At 48.8% G+C, this 22,560-nt stretch overlaps 1 protein-coding gene across 1 annotated transcript in view; it reads right to left on the bottom strand.

Annotated features, from left to right (window-relative positions):
• Positions 1 to 420: 420 nt before the first annotated feature.
• Positions 421 to 22,560, bottom strand: part of SNX6 (sorting nexin 6) — a 56,043-nt gene continuing 33,903 nt past the window's right edge. The window contains exons 13-14 of the mRNA XM_069732099.1: positions 11,374 to 11,459; positions 421 to 999 (exon numbers count right to left, since the gene is read on the bottom strand). Coding sequence (XP_069588200.1) covers positions 946 to 999; positions 11,374 to 11,459 — 140 coding nt within the window. The 3' untranslated portion in view covers positions 421 to 945. The remainder of the gene's footprint in view (positions 1,000 to 11,373; positions 11,460 to 22,560) is intronic.

The raw sequence follows: 22,560 nt of genomic DNA on the forward strand, positions 1-22,560 counted from the left end.
TGGTAAAACCAATGGTGTCATTCAAAAGTACAACTCGTCCCGCAAAAAATAAGCCCTCAGCGCACTTAAAAACAAAGATTACGTGGAATAACCAAAACAGCTATCGAAAAAATTTTTTTGCAGACCTGTGTTATTTCTGCTTGAACAGCGAAGAATCTCACAGGTAGCGCAGTGAAGCTTCAGGTGTCTGCTCTAAGGGACCAAATTAATGTTGCAGTGGTGATAACCCTATACAGTCAGTAATGGCGTCTACTCTACATCAGGGAAGACCAGGACGAGGTCAATTAAAAAAAATCATTGGATTCACAGTTTATTTTACAATATTTGAGAAGTTTACAAGTTAAGGCATACATACTGATGCGTTAGTGTTATGAACTGAAAAAAAAAAAAAAAAGAAAATGGAAAAAGATCAAAACGCTCTGAGATATCTAAGAAAATGTTTAATAAAAAAAAATATAGTTCAGTAAATCAAGATAAACGGAGGCTTAAAAAGAAAAAAAAAAAAGTTAAGAAAAATCATTACATGGAACTTGGACAAGGATATACGAAATGAACAACTAATGGCAATGTTAATCCATTCGAACCGTGAATGTCGAACATCATCCAAGAGTAACATACATCGGTAAATAAATTGGCATTAAGTAATTAAGTAAGACGATTCATTACACAGAGCATTTAATTGCATCCCTCCCAAAATAAAAAAAAAAATGGCGATTGTATCTGTGACGTACTAGAAAGTGTACAATGACTAAATAAAGGTACATGTGGATACACCAAGTGTGGGCTTTTCAGCACAGTGCTGTGTCTGACATGGAGGTAGCCCAATGTCTGTACGGGGTCCTCCTCCGCAGCTGGGAATTCCCATTTGATCAATCCATGGAAAACGTGGCAGCTGTGGCAGGCGACAGGAGGGTCTGGTTAACTCAAATTAGGACGGAGTGTGCTTTATGGTTTACCATTTAACACGGCCAAGCAACTCTGCAGCAGCTGCAAATTACCCTGCAAATGAGAGGGAACACAAGCAGGAAAAGGACGATCAACACCATAAATTAAGAAATCTTAGTATGCGGCCGAATGAGCCACCCCAGGTCAAATGCCGTGCAATTGTAAAACACATACATGGTGGGCAGAGTGTCGCTCCAACATGTAGTCCCACCGTTAACGGCACAAATGGCATACGGGGGTATTTTTAAGGTTTGGTTTTTTTTTTCTTATATTTAAAGGGAGCTTGTCACCTTAAAAAAATACTATTTACCTGCAGATATAAAGTTAATCTACATATAACTATAGTGTTACGTACAATGCTGACCGGCTGGTGTAATAAAAGTGTGGCTACTGGGAGAAAATGACGTTTTTTTTCCCTCCACGGATCTGCCAGCTTTCAGTCATGGAGCAATTATCATCACTCAGTACACAGTGAGCGGTGGCTGTCAGGATGCCCCGGCACTTTCATTGGCAGCTCGCTCTGCACAGTTGTGCTGCACAGAATGACCTGTGATGGTAATTGTTCTATTCATGCCTCCATTACTGAAAGCCGGCGGTCCATGGTGGAAAACAGGATTTTTGGTTGCTTACCGTAAAATCTGTTTCTTGGTGCCTCCATTGGGGGACACAGGAACCATGGGTGTATGCTGCTGCCACTAGGAGGCTGACACTATGCACAAAAAAGTCAGCTCCTCCTCTACAGTGTACACCCCATCGACTGGCATTATACACTTCAGTTAGTGAGAAAGCAGTAGGAGAAACACAATAAGGTTGAAACAACATAACCACGAACATGAGAACTGTAAACCCAAGAACAGTCATAGAACACCGAACAACAGAAACTGAATAACCAGGGAGGGTGCTGTGTCCCCCAATGGAGGCTCCAAGAAACAGATTTTACGGTAAGCAACCAAAAATCCTGTTTTCTTTATCGCCTCTCATTGGGGGACACAGGAACCATGGGACGTTCCCAAAGCAGTCCCTGGGGAGGGAAAAAAAACAGACTTCCATCAGGTCAGAGGACTCGCCACTGCCGCCTGCAAGATCCTTCTGCCTAGGCTGGCGTCCGCCGAAGCGTAGGTATGGACCTTGTAAAATTTGACGAACGTGTGGATGGAAGACCAGGTTGCCGCTTTGCAAAGCTGTAGGGTGGAAGCCCTGTGGTGCACCGCCCAGGAGGCGCCGACTGCCCGGGTAGAGTGAGCCTTAACCCCAGGAGGGGGGCACTCTGTTCTTGACCCGGTAAGCCTCCAAAATTGCTGTTCTGATCCAGCGAGCAATAGTCGCCTTGGAAGCCGGCAGGCGTCTACGCGAGCCATCTGAAATGACAAAGAGAATCCGTCTTCCGAAAAGCGACCGCTCTAGCCAGGTAGATCCTCACTGCCCTGACGAGGTCCAGCTTGTTCAACGATCGCTCCAGAGGATGAGTCAGAGCTGGACAGAAGGAAGGTAGAACAATATCCTTGTTGAGGTGGAAGGTGGAAACCACGTTAGGGAGGAAGGAAGGCGGAGGCCTGAGGACCACCTTGTCCTGGTGGATAACCAAGAAAGGTGGTCAGCATGAAAGGGCCGCCAACTCCGAAACGCGGCGGATAGAAGTGATGGCCACAAGAAAGGCCACCTTCCAGGAAAGAGCTGACAGGGAAACCTCCCTGAGGGGCTCAAAAGGAGAACCCCTCAGAACGTCCAGCACAAGATTCAAATCCCATGCAAGGCCCGAATCCAGTCCTGCCTGAAGGAAAGCCAAAATGGAAGGCAGGGAAAAGGACATAGGTGAAACGCAGTTGGACTCGCATCAACGGAAGTAAGCCTTCCAGGTACGATAGTAGATCCTAGAAGATGGAGGCTTCCTAGCCTGGATCATAGTTCGAATTACGCGATCCGAAAGGCCGGACGCTCTTAGAACCGCGGTCTCAACAGCCACGCCGTCAAACTGAGAGACCGAGAATTCGGGTGGCAGATCGGACGCTGGCATAGCAAATCGGGTCTGTCTGGAAGCCGCCAGGGGGCGTCTGCGAGAAGGTTGACGAACTCCGCAAACCAAGACCTCCTGGGCCAATCCAGAGCAATCAGAATGACCGGCACCCTTTCCGCCTTGATCTTTTTCAAGAGCTTGGGAAGCAAGGGCAGGGGTGGAAATAGATAGGGGAGCACGAACTGCGACCAAGGAATGGCCAGAGCGTCGACGCCCACTGCGAGTGGATCGCGGGACCTGGAGACGAACCGAGGTACCTTCCTGTTCATTCGAGACGCCGTGAGATCCACGTCTGGAGTCCCCCATCGAAGACAAATCTGATGGAAGACCTCCTGATGCAAGGACCATTCCCCTGACGCAAGGCCCTCGCGGCTGAGAAAGTCGGCGGCCCAATTGTCCACGCCGGGGATATGTACTGCGGATATCACCGGAACCGTTGCCTCTGCCCAGAGGAGGATCTTGGATACCTCGGCCAAGGAGCTCTGAGTCCCCCCTTGATGGTTGACATATGCCACCGCCGTGACATTGTCTGTCTGGATTCGGATAGGTAGACCCCTGAGAATCCCTTCCCAGTGACGAAGGGAGCGAAATATGGCCCGAATCTCGAGTACGTTGATCGGCAGAGAAGACTTCTGCGCCGACCAACGACCTTGAACAGTCAGGTGGCGAAACACAGCACCCCAGCCGAGCAGGCTGGCGTCTGTCATCACCACCTGCCAGTGAACTGGAAGGAAGAACCTGCCAGTGAACTGGAAGGAAGAACCTGCCCATGGAGATTAGAGGTGACGTCAGCCACCAGTTGAGTGACCGTTTGACCCGGGGAGAGAGGGGGATCGGACGATCCAGGGAGAAAACAGACCTGTCCCACTGAGACAGGATGGCCTGCTGAAGAGGACGCGAGTGAAATTGGGCGAATGGAATCGCTTCCAATGTTGCTACCATCCTCCCCAGAACCTTCATGGCCGATCGGAAGGAAGGAAGACAAGGACCCTGAAGTGAGCGTACGTCCCGACGAAGGGTGGATTCCTTGTCCTCAGGAAGGAAGACTTTGTTTTGACGAGTGTCGAAGAACATGCCCAGAAAAACGATGCACTGAGAAGGAATAAGGCAGGGCTTCTTCCGGTTGACCAGCCACCCGAAGCGGGCTAGGGTGTCGAGGACGATGGACAGACTTTCGTGAGCCTGAGAAAAGGACGGAGCCTTGATGAGGATGCCGTCGAGGTACGGAAACAGAACCAGGCCTCTGACCCTCAACATGGCTATCAGCGCCGCCATGATTTTCGTGAAAACCCTGGGAGCGGTTGCAAGACCGAACAGCAGGGCGACGAACTGAAAATGGTCCTGGAGCACCGCAAAGCGCAGGAATCGGTGATGTCCCGGGAATATTGGGACATGGAGGTAGGCGTCCTGAATATCTATGGAACACAGAAATTCCTGAGCCTCCATGGAAGCAATTACTGAACGAAGGGATTCCATCCTGAAGTGACTCAGACAAACTCTCCTGTTCAGCAATTTGAGATCCAGAATGGGACGAACCTTGACGTCTTTTTTCGGTACCACAAAAAGGTTTGAATGTAAACCTGTGAACCGTTTGAGGGGAGAAGCGATGGCTGCGAAGAAACTCGGAACTAGAGCGGGGTCTCTTGGAGGTCTGGATTCAAAGAAAGGATCCCGAGGTCGTGAAACGAACTCTATCTTGTATCCCGAGGATACAACTTCCCTGACCCATGTGTCCTCTACTGAGGAAATCCAGACGTCCCTGAAGAAGAGGAGACGGCCACCCAGCTTGGGAAGTGAGCTGGGGTCTTCCCGAGAGTCACGTCAAGGTGGATCTTCCAGCCCTGGACCTGGAGGATCTACCCTGGGGGTAGCGAGAACGCCAGGAAGGAGTGGGTCTAAAGGATACTGCCTTCTTCTCTTGACGTGCCTGAGGCCTCTGTTGCTGCTGGGAAAAGGCGTTTGACGCCGCAAGCGCCAAAAAGACCGAAATTGCCATCTAGGAGGAGGGCGACGAGGTTTAGCCTGGGGAAGAAGAGAACTTGTGCCCCCGGTGGCATCCTTAACGATTTGATCCGGCTTGGAACCAAAGAGACGTGAACCCTGAAAAGGCAGGCTGGTAAGGGACTTCTTAGAAGACAAGTCCGCCTGCCAGGCCTTGAGCCAAACTGTCCGACGGATGGCAACAGCGTTGCTGGACGCCTGGGCCACACAAGACGCGGCATCCAGGGAAGCGGAGACCAGGTATTCGCCCGCATGAGAAATCTGGTTGGCAAGCTCCGCCAGCTGTCCGGGTGGAGCCCCGTCCAGGATGTCCTGACGGAGTTGTTTGGCCCATTTGGATATGGATTTAGAAACCCAAGTGGAAGCAAAGGCCGGGCATAGAGAAGAGGCAGCCGCCTCGAAGGCTGACTTTGCAAAGGACTCTATAACTATCATTAGAGTCTTTCAGAGATGCCCCGCCGGGTAGCGGGAGGACCATGTTGGTGGACAACCTGGAAACTGGAGGATCCACCGAGGGAGAAGCCGTCCAATTAGCGGTGAACTCCGGAGAAAAAGGATATAAAACGCCAAGGCGCTTTCCTCTCTGAAAGCATCTGGACGGATTCTCTCTTTCTCTTGTCATGATCTCCTCAAATTCAGGATGAGGAGCGAAGAACTTGGAAGGTGGTTTAGACCGTCTAAACGAAACTGCCTGGTCTGCGGGTTCCGTAGAGGAATCTTTGATGCCACAGGTCTGATTTATCGCTCCAATGAGGTTCTGAACCATATCCCTCATGTTGGAGATTTGGTTCGAATCCAGCTCCGAAATATCCTCCGAAGGCGCATCAGAGAACGCCTCGCCTGACTCGGGAGAGGAGGACTAGGGAGAAGCCAACCGCAGAGAAGGACCGTGGGGAGAGATGGAACGGGAAGAGGACTCAGACCGGCGTTCCTGTCTGGACCTTTTGCGGCCTACAACGGAAGGCTCGGGCGGGGGCTTCTGCGACCCGCTGGCTACTGCGGGGGTCTGCAGGGGCAACCTATCAAGCACGGACAAGAGTTTGAGAAACCCATGTTAGATCCGCCACGGATTGTGACAGAGAGGAAGCCCAGGCTGGGGTGGAGGCCTGACAGAGGGGAGACGACTGACCTGACGGAAGTTTGGAGTTACAAGTCGAACACACAAAGTGTTTGACTAAGACAGAGGAAGTAGAGGAAGAAGTAGGAGGACGAGAGTGACCTCCCTTGGAATTAGACAAGGCGTACGAACCCCTGAGAAATGCCAGAAGGTTGGGGGACAGGAGGGCAGGGGAGAGTGTCAGTCTGCAGAGCAGAGCTACCCACGGCAGGCGATGCGATTTTCGGATGGAAGGCTGCACGGCTTTGAAGATGTGCTCCAGTGTTGATCCCTGAAGCAGGAGTGCAAGCAGACGGAGCAAACCTCTGAAAATCTCCTGTCCGGGACCAGCTGTGTGGCTGAGGCGATCGCAAGTTAAGAGGACGCCAGGATTCGCGCTCTTGTGAGGGGGAGGCGTAACAAGGCATACCTGGGGTGGGAGGGCTAATAGTCTGGCCCGGAGCACCAAGAAGGCGCCGGGGACAGAGCTCGCAGCGCCAGTCGGGCGGGAGAAAAGCCCGCCCGAGAACGCAGGAAGTGGGTGGAGTCGCGGCCGGAAGTAGGCCCCAGGAGAAGGGACCTAAATTAGAAACTGGCGGCCGCCGGAGAGGGCCGCGGGACCGGAAGGTATGGCCACCGGAGGCAAAAGCGTGGCTGTCTGTAGGGGGCTGTGCCGCACAGACCCAAGATATGGCCACAGACCGTGTGGCTGCCTGTAAAAGAGCGGCCGCTGGGCGAGCAGATCGGACAGGCACAGGACAGGGGAAAAGTGCGGCCGCAATAACAGCGCACCCTGGAACAGTGAATCCGCAGGAACCCCTCATGAGCTGAGGAGACCGAAGGTTAGGGGACAGAAGGGCAGGTGGGAAGGAAAAAGGGATACTCACCTAAACATCCCACGCCGTCCGTTACTAACCTCAAACGGTGGAAGTTATCAGACGTCCATGGAGCTGTGATGGACGTCCTAGTCTCCTCCAGCCGACAGGCTCTGGTGGGCGAGTTGGTGGGGGACGGAGGCAGGACCGATCTTCTGAGCACGCTTGTGTACCAGGCTTTCCAGAGTGAGGGGGTCTTTGATCCTGCAGTCGGATTTATGAGGATACGGGGTGGCAGTACACGCCGTACTCATAGTCCGTATTGTGGGACTACAGGTGTGACTGTTCACCCTGTATCCCTCCGGAAACCTGAAAGTAAAACGACGCACATTGAGGTAGATAAGGGTCTAATAAAAGACCCATGTCCACCTCCTACTGACACTAAGCTAAACTGAGGTGCATAATGCCAGTCGGTGGGGTGTACACTGCAGAGGAGGAGCTAACTTTTTTTGTGCATAGTGTCAGCCTCCTAGTGGCAGCAGCATACACCCATGGTTCCCGTGTCCCCCAATGAGAGGCGATAAAGAAATAAATTTTCTCCCGGTAGACGTACTTACAGTACGGCAGCCAGAAAAAACTGTAACACCAATTACCTGCAGATTAATCCTATATCTGATGGTAAATGTCATTTTTCAGGGTGACAGGTTTCCTTTATATGCACAGGGTTTGTTGGCCAATAAACATATTTGCAATAGGGTTTCATTACAAATGTAAACTTCTACCGCTGCTAAGTATCACAGAACATAGCCATCTTCAGTAAAAACCCACCAGTAAGATGACAGGATCTGTAACACATCTCTATCCTCCTATATACTGGTGCTTCTCACAAAATTAGAATATCCAAAAGTTAATTTATTTCAGTTCTTCAATACAAAAAATGAAACTCTTATATTAGATAGAGACATTACACACAGAGTGATTTATTCCAAGTGTTTATTTCTGTTAATGTTGATTATGGCTTACAGCCAATGAAAACCCAAAGTCATTATCTCAGTAAATTAGAATACTTTATAACACCAGCTTGAACAATGATTTTAAAATCCGAAATGTTGGCCTACTGAAATATATGTTCAGTAAATGCACTCAATACTTGGTCAGGGCTCCTTTTGCATCAATTACTGCATCAATGTGGCGTGGTATGGAGGCGATCAGCTTGTGGCACTCCTGAGGTGCTATGGAAGCCCAGGTTGCTTTGACAGCAGCCTTCAGCTTGTCTGCATTTTTGAGTCTGGTGTCTCATCTTCCTCTTGACATTACCCCATAGATTCTCTATGGGGATAAGGTCAGGCAAGTTTGTAGGCCAATGAAGCACAGTGATACTGTTGTTTTTAAACCAGGTATTGGTACTTTTGCCAGTGTGGACAGGTGCCAAGTCCTGCTGGAGAATGAAATTTCCATCTCCAAAAAGCTTGTCGGCAGAGGAAAGCATGAAGCGCACTGACTTTATCAAGACCAAAATACAGTGGGCCTACACCAGCAGATGACATGCCTCCCAAAACCATCACTGATTGTGGAAACTTCACACTAGACCTCAAGCGGCTTGGATTGTGTGCCTCTCCACTCTTCCTTCAGATTCTGGGACCTTGATTTCCAAATGAAATGCAAATTATACTTTAATCTGAAAACAACACCTTGGACCACTGAGAACCAATCCAGTTCTTTTTCTCCTTGGCACAGGTAAGACACTTGTGTGTGGTGGCTCTTGAAGCAATGACTCCAGCATTAGTCCACTCCTTGTGAATCTCCCCCAAACTTTTGAATGGCCTTTGCTTAAAGGGAACCTGTCACCTGAATTTGGCGGGACCGGTTGTCGGTCATATGGGCGGAGTTTTCAGGTGTTTGATTCACCCTTTCCTTACTCGCTGGCTGCATGCTGGCCGCAATATTGGATTGAAGTTCATTCTCTGTCCTCCGTAGTACACGCCTGCGCAAGGCAAGATTGCCTGAAAACTCCGCCCATATGACCGAAAACCGGTCCCACCAAATTCAGGTGACAGGTTCCCTTTAACAATCCTTTCAAGGCTACAGTTATTCCAGTTGCTTGTGCACTTTTTTCTACCACACATTTTCCTTCCACTCAATTTTCCATTCATATGCTTGGATACAGCACTCTGAACAGCCAGCTTCATTAGCAATGACCTTTTGTGGCTTACCCTCCTTGTGGAGTGTGTCAATGACTGCCTTCTGGATATCTGTCAAGTCAGCAGTCTATCCCATGATTGTGGAGCCTACTGAAACAGATGAAGGGACCTTTCTAAACGCTTTGGAAGCCTTTGCAGGTGTATTTTGTTACTTATTCTAATTTAGTGAGATAATGACTTTTGGGTTTTTACTGGCAGTAAGCCATAATCATCAACATTAACAGAAATAAACACTTGAAATTGATCATTCAGTCTGTAATGACTATATAAGATACGAGTTTCAGTTTTTGCAATGAAAAACCAAAATAAATTAACTTTTTAATGATATTCTAATTTTGTGAGAAGCACCTGTACTCTTCTAGGCTGATTAAAGGAGGATTTGGGTTGGGACCCTATCCGAGCACTAACTTATCCAGGAGTGCAGTGTTCCTACTGACTGATTAAACGAGTTGTCAGACATTGGGGAAAAAAACAAAAAACAAAACAGAAAACACCGTCATATTCGCTTTCCATCATCAGTGTCAATTCAGTATAGGCTGCAGGCAAGGGACATGATAACCACATTGTTCTGATGTCACAAGACTGTTGAAGGCTCCGCTTGGCTGCAGTGGTCAGGTGACAAGAACAGCACATCAGAGAAACATTCAATAATGCGTGGTTCTTGTCACTTGACACTGCAAAAAAGTCCCAACCATCAGCGGTTCTCTGACCTTCAGATCTATGGGGGGGGGGGGGGGGGGGTGAAAAAAGAGTATTGAGTTCATTTGTTATTTTGAAAATATCCATGTCAAGAAAATTAAAAACAATGTAGGATAACCCATTTATTGACCATGTTAAAGTTGAAATCAGCTTCAAGGTTTGCTCATGTCAACAAAGATGAGAGTCTACAGACCCTGAAGGTAAGTTCCCACCTTCAGGAATTGCTGCGGTTTTGACGCTATGCATTTATGCACTGTCCAAACTGCAGTGGCCAATGTTACAGCATAGTGGATGGAATTTCTAGAAATCCCATGTCCACTATGCGACTGTGCACCTGCGGATCACCCGCGGAGACTGACATGAGTCGCGTCTTTCAGGATCGCAGCATGTCAATTTCTTTTGCGGAGACTCGCTATTCTTCACAAAAAAAATTTAATCAAAATAATTTATCGGACACGGGGAATCCGCATGGTTCAGCGAACATATGCCGATTTACCTGCGTTCAATAGAAGGTAAAAATATGCTGCATCCAAAGTGCTGCTACTTCCGGATCGTGTAAATGTAGATTCAGATGTCCATGGATGAGATTGTTTGACTTCGCTTAAGCCGGCCATACACATTGGATGCGCCATTAGATGGATGTCGTCCAAAAGATCGTTCGGCCAGCAGCCATCTCAGTCAACTCCCCTGAACACAGAATCACTTGTGTAACTGAGCACTCCTGTGTTCTCAATGAGAGAGCCGCTGACTGACGTGTCGGCTGGTGGCTTATCTTAGGGAGAACAATGTGATCAGCAGCTATAAATCGGACATGTCTGATCGAGATCTCTCCCAACTGTCAATCGGCTGGCGCCCCCATACACATTAGACTGTTGGCCGACCCCTCTCGATATGGTGGGTTCAGTCGACATAAGTCTAATGTGGATGGCCAGCTTTAGGCTTGCTTTGTACAAAGATACACAAGCCCAAAACTAACCAAAATGTTTCTGCAAACCCTTATTGTAAACTTGCATAATTAGCCAATAATACGCATATTAAACCAACATGACCCCTTTTCGGGTATGTTCCCACAATGCTGTGGATTTTAGGCTTCAATTTACAAACGAAAATCTGCATTACATTTTAACAAAAATCTTTTGTGTGCAGCAGAAAAAGGTAAGTTTTTCTTGTGGAAATGTTCACCCTTTGCAAAGTTGCAACTAAACATGCAGATTTTGCAGCCAAACTCGCAACGGATGTAAGTCCCCGAGTAGAACAAGAAGTCCTTGTATTATCTAGTTCCCAGATGCATAGTAAATCACGAGCTTCTATCACTAGGGTTCCAAGTATTCGTCAAAAATGAAGCAGTCTTCTGAATAGAAGAGTAAAAACAACAGGAAACAACTGATTGATTGTTTCAAAGAGCGAATATGTCAGGATTAACAATTGGTAACATGTTTTTCGGCACTAGTACACTTCACAGAACTGCGCAGCTTGGCAGATTTCCCAGAGCTTTACCATAGCAACAATTATCGGGGTGTTATAAAAGCCCTGGACACCAAGGAACAAAAAAAAAAAAAAAAAAAAGGAAATGGACAAATCAGCAGAAATCAGAATTTATACCTTGGCGTGCTTAAGTTCCAGTTCTGCAAGCTCTACTAGATTTTTACGAAAAGCAGCAACTCTTCTTGTTTTAAAGTCCATGAGTTCTGGAAGATAACAAAATCCAACCATGAACATGGATTAATAATCAGATTTGATAACAACATGAAAAAAAAAGTCATCACAGTACAAGAAGTGTTGTCCTAGGCCCACAGATGTGCAACAAATAATATTCATCCCAACTTCAAATCTTGAAAATCTCCCCTACCCCATGCTCAAGTGTTAAAAAGTAACTCATTATATTTTTTTATTTTATAAATTAATAGTACACATGAAAAACAAGAAACAAGTACAGTAATACATCTTACCCCCAAAAATCTGCTACTTTCTCCTCCTGGACTGATCCTTCATTCTGAATTCATGGGCCAAGATATGTATTCCACGAAGAAAGATTATTCCTTTACGGAGATAACAGTTGGTGCTTTTAACATTCTATAGAGGAGGAGGGAACTAGAGGACAGGCATTCTGCTGCAAATTCTCCTGAAACCAGAGTCACAGTTCTCCATAGAACTTTACGAGAACCAACTGTTATCTCCTATTTCAGTAATGGGAAACTCTGGGTTCACTGAAGAGATTTCACCAGTGATTTCAGAGTTAATGAATGAATCATGAGTCCAGGAGGAGAAAAAAAAGTCTTAGTTACTTACCGGTAACGGGATTTTACAGAGTCAATGACAGCACCACCGAGAGAGGGTATCTGCTCATCAAGGACAGGAAACCTACTGAATAAAAGGGCGGTATCTCTCCTCTGCCATGAGTTTGGGTTTCAGGGCATGAGAGGACCTCCAGACAGTAACATAACCCATCACCAATAAACATTCTTTCTTAAACACCCTTAAAAATGCACACCACTAGAGATAAAAATGGGAAGAGAATATAAGGGTGCTTTCATGGGCACCGTAAAATCCTGTTAGCAGTAAGTAACTAAGATTTTTATCCTCTTCTCCCAGGACAGCAACACCTGAGAGATTTATATAGATCTAAAGCACCTTAGGGAGGGATCACCTCTTGTAACACCTTTCTCCCAAAGGACAGTTCATCAGAGGAAAAACAGGTTAAGACGGTATTTTTTATAGAAGGTTGAAGGGGAAGACCATGTTGCTGCCTTACATATTCTGTCAATCGACACCTACACTTTCTCAGTCCAGGAGGCTGCCATGGCCCTGGTGGAATGGGCCTTCAAGGAACCAGCATATTACTAGAGGAGCACACAAGGCTAATGGCGTACCTAATCCATCTAGCTATGGTACCCCTTAAGACCTTTCTTAATCCCCTGGAATGACAAGAAAAAGGACTCACTCTTTCTCCACTGTCTTGACGTGGCTAAGTATTGCACCAAGGCTATCCTAACATCCAACATGAGGCTTCTGTTTCTATGTATTTTTCGGGTCGCTAAAAGAGGGGAGAACTATCTCCTGGCTTCTATGAAACTTTGAGGCTACCTTCGGAAGATATGCTGGATCTGGCCTCAGAATGACCCTATCATCCGATACCTGCATAAACAGGTGGTTAATAGAGCCTGTAAATCAATGACCCTATGGACTGATGTTAGGGCCACTAATATCACAGTCTTTAGTGTGCGTACACTAGCCGGTAACTCGCCAATGGGCTCAAAGGGAGATTTTGTCAGTGCCTCCAGAACTAGGTTTAAGTTCCAAGTTGGCATTTTTGGGGTTGGAATTGGTCTTTACATAGGACATGCTTTAATTAAACTAACTATTCATCTGTCCGCTGCTAGGTTATAATTATATCCCAAAGCAGATACCTGAAAATTAAGGATGCTAGTGGCTAGGCCCATCTCCATACCCCCTTTGAAGAAACTCCAATATAGCTTTAATTGGGACATTACCCCCCACAGCCTGTCCCGAGAATAAAAACCCTTCCCCTGCTGCTGAATCGGTACTTCCACCAGAACCTGTTTCTTCAGTAAGCCTAACACTTCTGTCTCTATGGCCAATTGTTCTTTCAGAGACCTGGGGGGAGGAGATCTTGAAGTTGTGCCTGGGAGTGGACCTGAACTCCAGTTTTAGTCCTGATTTTATTAAATTCAGGATCCAGGTATTGGAAGAGATTTTCTCCCAGGCAGGTTGGAAGTGGGACAGCCTTCCTCCTACCTGGGGAAACCAATCACTTAAAAGGGCTTTCGGCTCTCTGCAGAGGGGTCCCCAAACATGAAGCCTCCGCTCCTTGATTTCTTCTCCTTCCACCTCCTTTGTTCTCTAGGTTCACATTGCGTTAGGGAAGTCCGTTTAGCGCATAGCGCTACGGACTGCGCTAACGCAATGTCCCAAAAGGGATCGCGTTTGCCAATCCCGCTAGCGCAGATAGATTTGTTCCTGTTATACTTCCTCCTACGAAAGGAACTTTTGTACTGTGGAAGGGATACATTGGGAAACCCTTTCTTCTCATCTGCTACTTTATCTAATCATCCAGTGCCTGAACAAAAAGATATTTCCCTTCACAAGGGACTGAGCACAGTCTGGATTGTGCATCCCCAGGCTAGCTTTTGAGCCACAAAGCTCTGCAGGCTGCGTTAGATTTGCTGGCCTAGCCCCTAACCTAACCTGCCAAGGTGTCAGCCCGGAAAGCAGCAGCTCCTTGCATCAGTGGAAGGTTTGCCAAGATCTTATCCCTAGGGGTGATGTTCTTTATCTGGTCCTCAAGCTGCTGTAGCCACACCATCATGGATCTAGCTGTGCAGGTTACCTCTATTGCCGGTTTTAACGACCCTACTGATGCTTCCCATGCATGTTTCAAGTAAACCTCTGTTGTCTTGTTCAGGGGGTCTTTAAGAGGCCCCAGGTCTTCAAAGGGCAAGGTAGACTTTTTTTTTGCTGATTTTGCTATAGCCACATTGATTTTAAGAGTTTTATCCCATTCGCTTGCTGCTTCTTTGTCAAATGGATATCTTCTTTTTGACGAAGATGGTAGCGGGTCTTTACGCTCCGGTTTCTTCCATTCCTTACCAATGAGCATTTTGATTTTTTCATTGACCGGGAAAGAGCACTTTTCCTCTGTTCCAGACCCCCCCGAACATGATGTCCTGGACTGTTCTAGGGATCTTAGAATCAGCTCTGTCCATAGTTGACATGATTGCTCTGACCAGCCTTTCCCGTGTCCTCTGATGGAAAACAAGGCCTATCCATATCACTATCAGAGGAGGAAGAGGAGCCAGAAAAATCAGAATCCTCCCTATCCTTTAATGTTACTGAACCCTCAGACTCAGATGACTGCAGTCTTGATCTTTCCTCCCCTTTCTGCTTCATTAGGTGTTTTAATGAATCCTGGACTTCTGATCTAATTATGGACTTAAGGCCCCTTCACACTCAGCGACGCTGCAGCGATACCGACAACGATCCGGATCGCTGCAGCGTCGCTGTTTGGTCGCTGGAGAGCTGTCACACAGACAGCTCTCCAGCGACCAACGATCCCGAAGTCCCCGGGTAACCAGGGTAAACATCGGGTAACTAAGCGCAGGGCCGCGCTTAGTAACCCGATGTTTACCCTGGTTACCAGCGTAAAAGTAAAAAAAACAAACAGTACATACTTACCTACCGCTGTCTGTCCCCGGCGCTCTGCTTCTCTGCACTCCTCCTGTACTGGCTGTGAGCACAGCGGCCGGAAAGCAGAGCGGTGACGTCACCGCTCTGCTTTCCGGCTGACCGACGCTCACAGCCAGTACAGGAGGAGTGCAGAGCACAGCGCCGGGGACAGACAGCGGTAGGTAAGTATGTAGTGTTTGTTTTTTTTACTTTTACGCTGGTAACCAGGGTAAACATCGGGTTACTAAAGCGCGGCCCTGCGCTTAGTTACCCGATGTTTACCCTGGTTACCAGTGAAGACATCGCTGGATCGGTGTCACACACGCCGATCCAGCGATGTCCACGGGAGATCCAGGGACGAAATAAAGTTCTGGACTTTGTTCAGCGACCAACGATCTCCCAGCAGGGGCCTGATCGTTGGTCGCTGTCACACATAACGATTTCCTTAACGATATCGTTGATACGTCACAAAAAGCAACGATATCGTTAAGGATATCGTTATGTGTGAAGGTACCTTTAAGGTCCGTAGCAAACCCGGGGGTTTCCTCCAAGATGGTTCACTGTATGCAATCAAGATGTGGTCTTTTAACATAAGTGCAGGGTAAATCTTCCCTGCACAGAGCACCCTCCTTATTGTTCTGCTTGGTGCTACATTTCAGGGGCCTTTCCTAGTAAAAAAATAAAAATAAAGAAAAGGGGAACCCATATAATATGGTGAACTTTCGGGTAGATCATTCACCATTCAGCTGATCAATCTATGGTACTGGAGATGAGAGCTGGATCAGTTCAGAAGATCGTTCTCCCCTGGAGGTGGACTTATGACCTGCCTTACTCTTCAGGCTGGTCTTGCTGCTTGCCCAACTGCCACTGCTGCATCCCTGGCGATGGTGGAGCTGTACTGGTTGCTGTGGCGCCTGCAGCTGCACATCCATTCCTCATACCGGGATGGACCAGGCACACCTCCATCCAGCCCGATTTCGAATTGTTGAATTCGGCGCGCTGTGGGTAGGGACCCTCAGCCAGTCCTGCGCAGACAAACCCGGATGTCCGCTGTAGTTTCCAGAACACTACGTCATCGGAACGTACCGAATATCCCCCGGCGCAGTCCCGGGTGGGCTCACTTTCCGGCGCACTCATTGCAAGTGTGCACCGGGATCCCAACAGCGCACCCCGCACGTGCGCAGCCCCGGAAGAGAGTCCCGAGCACTCCACCGGGGAGCTCCTGAAGCCCCAGCATGCGCAGACCCGGAACCTTGTGTTGGCCAGAGACTTTGTACCAAGAGGTCTCTGCCTGCATTCCGTCCTGGAAACCATCCAGATCTGGGCAAGTCAAAGTACCGCTCACTTGCTAGGTTCCCTCAAGGACCGGAAACAAAAAAATGAAGCGGAGGAGAGGTACCGCCATTTTATTCTGTCGGTTTCCTGTCCTTGATGAGCAGATACCCTCTCTCAGGTCGTGCTGTCATGGGAGAAGAGAAAACAGGATTTTTGGTTGCTTACCGTAAAATCTGTTTCACGGAGCCTTCATTGGGGGACACAGGAACCATGGGGTGTATGCTGCTGCCACCAGGAGGCTGACACTATGCAAATAAAAAAGTTAGCTCCTCCTCTGCAGTATACACCCTACCGACAGGACGTAGGATATTCAGTTAGTGAGAAAGCAGTAGGAGAAGCACCATGTAAAAGACAGAAAACAAACTAACAATATAACACAATAAAACAGAGCTGTTCAACTTGGGAGGGTGCTGTGTCCCCCAATAAAGGCTCCGAGAAACAGATTTTACGGTAAGCAACCAAAAATCCTGTTTTCTCTATTGCTTCATTGGGGGGCACAGCACCCTCCCAAAGCAGTCCCTGGGAGGGAACAGCAGAAAACTCCATTCAGGTCGGAGAACTCGCCACTGCCGTAAGCGAGATCCTTCTGCCTAGGCTGGCATCTTCCGAAGCGTAGGTATGGACCTTATAAAATTTGGCAAACGTGTGAATGGAAGACCAGGTTGCCACTTTGCAAAGCTGTAGGGCAGATGCCCCATGGTGTACTGCCCAGGAGGCGCTTACTGCCGGGTAGAGTGAGCAGCAATCCCAGGAGGAGGCACTCTGTTCTTCACCCGGTAAGCCTCCGAAATTGCAGTTCTGATCCAGCGAGCAATCGTAGCCTTGGGAGGCCGGCAGGCCTCTTCGCGCACCATCTGGAATGACGAATAGAGAGTCAGTCTTCCTAAAGGGGGCGGTCCTAGCCAGATAGGTCCTCACCACCCTGACCAGGACTAACCTGTTCAGTGAACGCTCCAGAGAATGAGTCGGAGCAAGACAAAAGGAAGTGAGGACAATACCCTAATTCAGGTGAAAGGTGGACACCACCTTGGGAAGGAAGGCATGCGAAGGTCGCAAAATCACCGTATCCTGGTGAAGAACCAAGAAAGGGGGCGACAGGAAAGTGTCGCCAACTCAGAGACGTGCCTAATGGAGGTGATGGCCACAAGAAACACCACCTTCCAGGACAGAACAGACAGGGAAACCTCTCGGAGAGGTTCAAACGAAGAACCCCTCAGGGCCTCCAGAACAAGATTGAGGTCCCAGGGGTCCACAGGAGTCCGGTACGGAGGAGCCGCATACGCAACTCCTTGTAGAAAGGTTCTGAACTGAGAGCGGGAAACTAAGGTCTTCTGAAAAAGAATGGAAAGGGCTGATACCTGACCCTTTAGTGAACTAAGGGCAAGGCCAGCGTCAGCGTCCTGCCTGGAGAAATGCCAGAATGGAAGGGAGAGAAAGGGACATCGGTGGAATTAGACTCACACCAGCAGAAAAAGGCTTTCCAGGTTCGATAATAGACCCAGGAAGATGACGGATTCCTAGCCTGGATCATGGTGTGAATCAGAAAATCCTGACGCTCTCAGAACCGCGGTTTCAACAGCCATGGCGTTAAATTGAGCGACAGAATTCTGGTGGCAGATCGGTCCTTGGGACAGAAGATCTGACCTGTCTGGGAGTCTCCAGGGGGTGTCCGCGAGAAGATTGACTAACTCTGTGAACCAAGACCTTCTGGGCCAATCCGGTGAGATCAGAATGACCGACACCCCATTCGCCTTGATCTTCTTCATCAGCCTGGGATGAAGGGGAGGAAAACAGAAAGGGAAGCACGAACTGCGACCAAGAAATGGCCAGGGCATCGGCGCCCACCGTGAGAGGATCACGGGACCTGGAGATGATCTGTGGAACCTTCATGATCAGTCGGGACTCCATGAAGCACACATCCGGGGTCCCCTATCGAAGGCAAATCTGATGGAAAACCTCCTGATGCAGGGACCATTCCCCTGCCGCAAAGCCCTCGCGGCTGAGAAAATCGGCGGCCCAGTTGTCCACGTCGGGAATATGCACCGCGGATATCGCTGGAAGTGTCACCTCTGCCCAAAAGGAGGATCTTGGATACCTCGGCCATCACCAAGGCACTGCGATTCCCTCCCTGGTGATTAACATATGCCACCGCCGTGGCATTGTCCGTCAACTCGGATTGGCAGATCCATGAGAAGCCTTTCCCAGTGACGGAGGGACAGAAGAATGGCCCTTATCTCGAAAATGTTGATCGGCAGAGAGGATTCCTCTGCCGACCAACGTCCCTGGACAGTTAGATGGTGAAACACGGCACCCCAGCCGAGAAGGCTGGCGTTCGTCGTCACCACCTTCTAGTAAACGATTAGGTAGGACCGGCCCTGTAGGACGAGAGGGGATGACAGCCATCAATTGAGAGATCAATTGGCTCTGGAAGAGAGCCGAACTGGACGATCCAGAGAACGAACAGACCCATCCCACTGTGAAAGGATGGCCTGTTAAAGTGGTCCTGAGTGGAATTGGGTGGAAGGGATCGCCTCCGCCGCTGCCACCATCCTCCTTAGGACCTTCAGGAAGGAAAGAAGCTGAAGGCCCTGTAGAGAGAGAAACTCCCTGTTGGAGGATTGCTCTCTTCTCTTTGGGAAGAAAAACCCTTGTCTGACAGGTGTCGAACAGCATGCCTAGAAAAAACAGGCGCCGAGTCGGAACAAGGCAGGACTTTTTCCTTTTGACAAGCCACCCGAAATGGGACAGGGTGTCGAGAAAGATGGCCAGGCTTTCCCAGGCCTGATGAAAAAAACGGAGCCTTTGAGGATATTGTCGAGATACTGCAAGAGCACTAAACCTCTGATCCACAAAATGGCCATCAACACTGCCATGATTTTTGTGAAAACCCTGGGAGCGGTTGCGAGTCCAAACAGCAGGGTGACAAACTGGAAACTGTCGTGCTGTACCGCAAAACGCGGATATCTCGGATGCCCTGGGAAAATAGGAACATGGAGATAAGTGTCTTGGATGTCTATGGAGCATCCCTTTGTTCAGTAACTTGAGATCCAGACAGGGCCGAACTGCGCCGTTTTTTTTTTTTCCTTCGGCACCTCAAACAGGTTCGAATAGAAATCTGTGAAACGTTCCCGGTCTGGGACGTGAGCGATTACCCCCAAACTGAGAAGGGAGGCGATGGATGCAAAGAAACCCGGCACCAGAGAAGGATCTCTTAGGGGACGGGATTCGAAGAATCGATCTCGGGGTCACTAATCGAACTCTATTTTATATCCTGAGGATACAACCACCCTGACTCTTGTGTCCTCCACTTAGGCGAGCCAAACGTCTCTGAAAAAAAAAAAAAAAAGAAGGAGACGACCGCCCAGCCTGGGAGATAGACTGAGGTCTCGGTACGAGTCATGCCGAGGAAGATGTGCCCTGTCCAGGTCTGGAGGATCTACCTAGGGATTTACTGGAACGCCAGGAAGGGGTGGGTTTAAAGGAAACCTTCTTCCTAACCTGGCGAGACTGCGGCCTCTGCTGGTGGGAAACCTCCTCCGTCGCCGCGAAACGGCGAATGGACCAAAACTGCTCTTCGGAGGAGGCCGGCGAGATTTGGACTGGGGAAGAAAGGAGCCCCCGATGGCGTCCTTAATAATTTGGTCCAACATGGAGCCAAACAGAAGTGACCCCTGGAAAGGCAGGCTGGTAAGGGACTTTTTTGACGACAAGTCTGCCTGTCAGGCCTTAAGCCAAATAGTCCGTATGGCCACGATATTGCTGGACGCCTGAGCTGCGCAAGATGCGGCATCCATGGAGGCAGAGACCAAGTAGTTCCCTGCGTGAGAAATCTGGTCGGCGAGATCCGCCGGATCTTCAGGCAAGAATGCCCTGACGGAGTTGTTTGGCCCATCTGCCTATAGATTTTGAGACCCAAGCAGAGGCAAAAGCCGGACATAATGTAGAAGTGGCCGTTTCGAAGGCTGATTTTGCAAAGGATTCTATAATTCTGTCATTGGCATCCTTGAGGGTTGCTCCATTAGTAAGCGGGAGGACAGTGTTGGTGGACAGTCTGGAAACTGGCGGGTCCACCGCCGGAGAAGCTGTCCAGTTGGCGGTGAGCTCGGGAGAAAAGGGATACAGGACACAGAGGCGCTTCCCTCTTTGAAAGCGCCTGGTCGGGTTCTCTTTTTCCCTGGCAAGTACCTCCTCAAATTCTTTATGAGGAGCAAAGACGTTGGAAGGTGGTTTAGACCGTCTAAATGAAACCACCTGATCTGCGGGTTCCGTAGAGGTGTCCTTGATGCTAAAGGTGTGGTTGACCGCAACAATGAGGCTCTGGACCATATCCCTCATGTTGGAGGTTTGTTCCGAAACAAGGTCTGAATCATCATCTGATGGTGCATCCGAAAACGCCTCGCCTGGCTTGGGAGAGGAGGATCGGGAAGAGGCAGACCGCCGGGAAGGACCGGGGGGGCGAGATGGAGTGGGAAGAGGACCTAAAACTGTGCTCCTGTCTGGATCCCTTGCGGCCTGCGTTGGAAGGCCCAGACGGAGATTCCTGTGACCCACTAGCAACTACGGAAGTCGGGAGGGGCAACCTATCAAGTATGGACACCAGAGTCTGGGACACCTTGGTGAGATCCACTACGGACTATGAGAGGAAGCCCACCCTGGAATAGGGGCCTCACTCCCACCTGGGACAGAAGGGCACTCCTAGGCGGTGGGCACAGGGGGGCTGCTGCAGTCCTGACAGAGGGGAGACAACTGACCTGAAAGGAGCCTGCATTTGCACGAAGAGCGCACAAAGTGTTTCATGAGAGCAGAAGAAGAGGAGGTGGGAGGACGAGAGCGCTCTCCCTTAGAATTAGGCATGATGAGCAGACCCATTAACTGATGCCAGGTGGTTAGGGGACAGGAGAGCCGAGGAGAGTGTCAAGCTGCAGAGCAGCTACTCACAGTACGTGCAGTCGTCCTGTATTCAGCTCCAGACTATATATCCTACAAAAACTCCATGGAGTACAAAGTCCAAAACACTCAAATAAAAATTCAGTAATTTTATTAATTATAATCCAAAAGATAATAAAGCATAACTACAAAATGACGACACAGACTTCAGACATGATGCTTGTACAGACAGATTAAGGCAACTGTAGTAACACACGGGGAAGATAAATCAGATACCCGTATTATATATGGTACAGCATGTACTGGAAAAGTGCTTAGTGCAATCTAAGTGCTTAAAGAAATATATAACTATATCCCAATTTGGGGAGCATAATACAATACACACTGTATAACCTACGGGACCGAAGAATATAGGTAAATGCCCAGTGCGCCGCTTATCTTACCCATGTGCCAGTGCCTGTCTCCTGCAGCGCGAAACGCGCGTCGGGGCTGCTGCAGGAGACAGGCACTGGCACATGGGTAAGATAAGCGGCGCACTGGGCATTTACCTATATTCTTCGGTCCCGTAGGTTATACAGTGTGTATTGTATTATGCTCCCCAAATTGGGATATAGTTATATATTTCTTTAAGCACTTAGATTGCACTAAGCACTTTTCCAGTACATGCTGTACCATATATAATACGGGTATCTGATTTATCTTCCCCGTGTGTTACTACAGTTGCCTTAATCTGTCTGTACAAGCATCATGTCTGAAGTCTGTGTCGTCATTTTGTAGTTATGCTTTATTATCTTTTGGATTATAATTAATAAAATTACTGAATTTTTATTTGAGTGTTTTGGACTTTGTACTCCATGGAGTTTTTGTAGGATATATGCTTTTGGAGTGTCCTGGTTATTATGTCCTAATTGATATGGGATGTTTTCCCGGAATATTTATCTGAATTATGTATCAATGGTATTGGTATTCAGCTCCAGACTGTAGGGCTGCTGTGCCAGGAAGAGGAGGCTCCACAGGAAAAAGGTACAATCTGGATCCACCAAGAGGAAAAATGGCAGTCACAAGACGGTGCTCAGGTCCAGGAGTGAAAAAGCGCACACTGCAGGGACACATGCTGATAAGCCTGCTTTGAGACAGGAAAAGGGGACGGAGCTAAGCCGCGGGCCGAGGGAGCAGAGCCAAGTACAGGGGCGTGGCTAAGTCCCACAGGAAGGAGCTGACTAAGAGATAGGCGGGAGAAAAGCCCGCCTGAAAAGCAGGAAGAAGAGGGGAGAGCCAACCCTGCAGCTAGGCCCGAGTGAAGCCAGGACCTAAATTAGAGCTGGTGACCGCCGAAGGATGGGGGATCAGCGCGGAGGATTGAAAACCGCTGCAAAACAACGC

The sequence above is a fragment of the Ranitomeya imitator genome, chromosome 1, assembly GCF_032444005.1.
Source record: "Ranitomeya imitator isolate aRanImi1 chromosome 1, aRanImi1.pri, whole genome shotgun sequence".
Classification (NCBI taxonomy): Eukaryota; Metazoa; Chordata; class Amphibia; order Anura; family Dendrobatidae; genus Ranitomeya; species Ranitomeya imitator.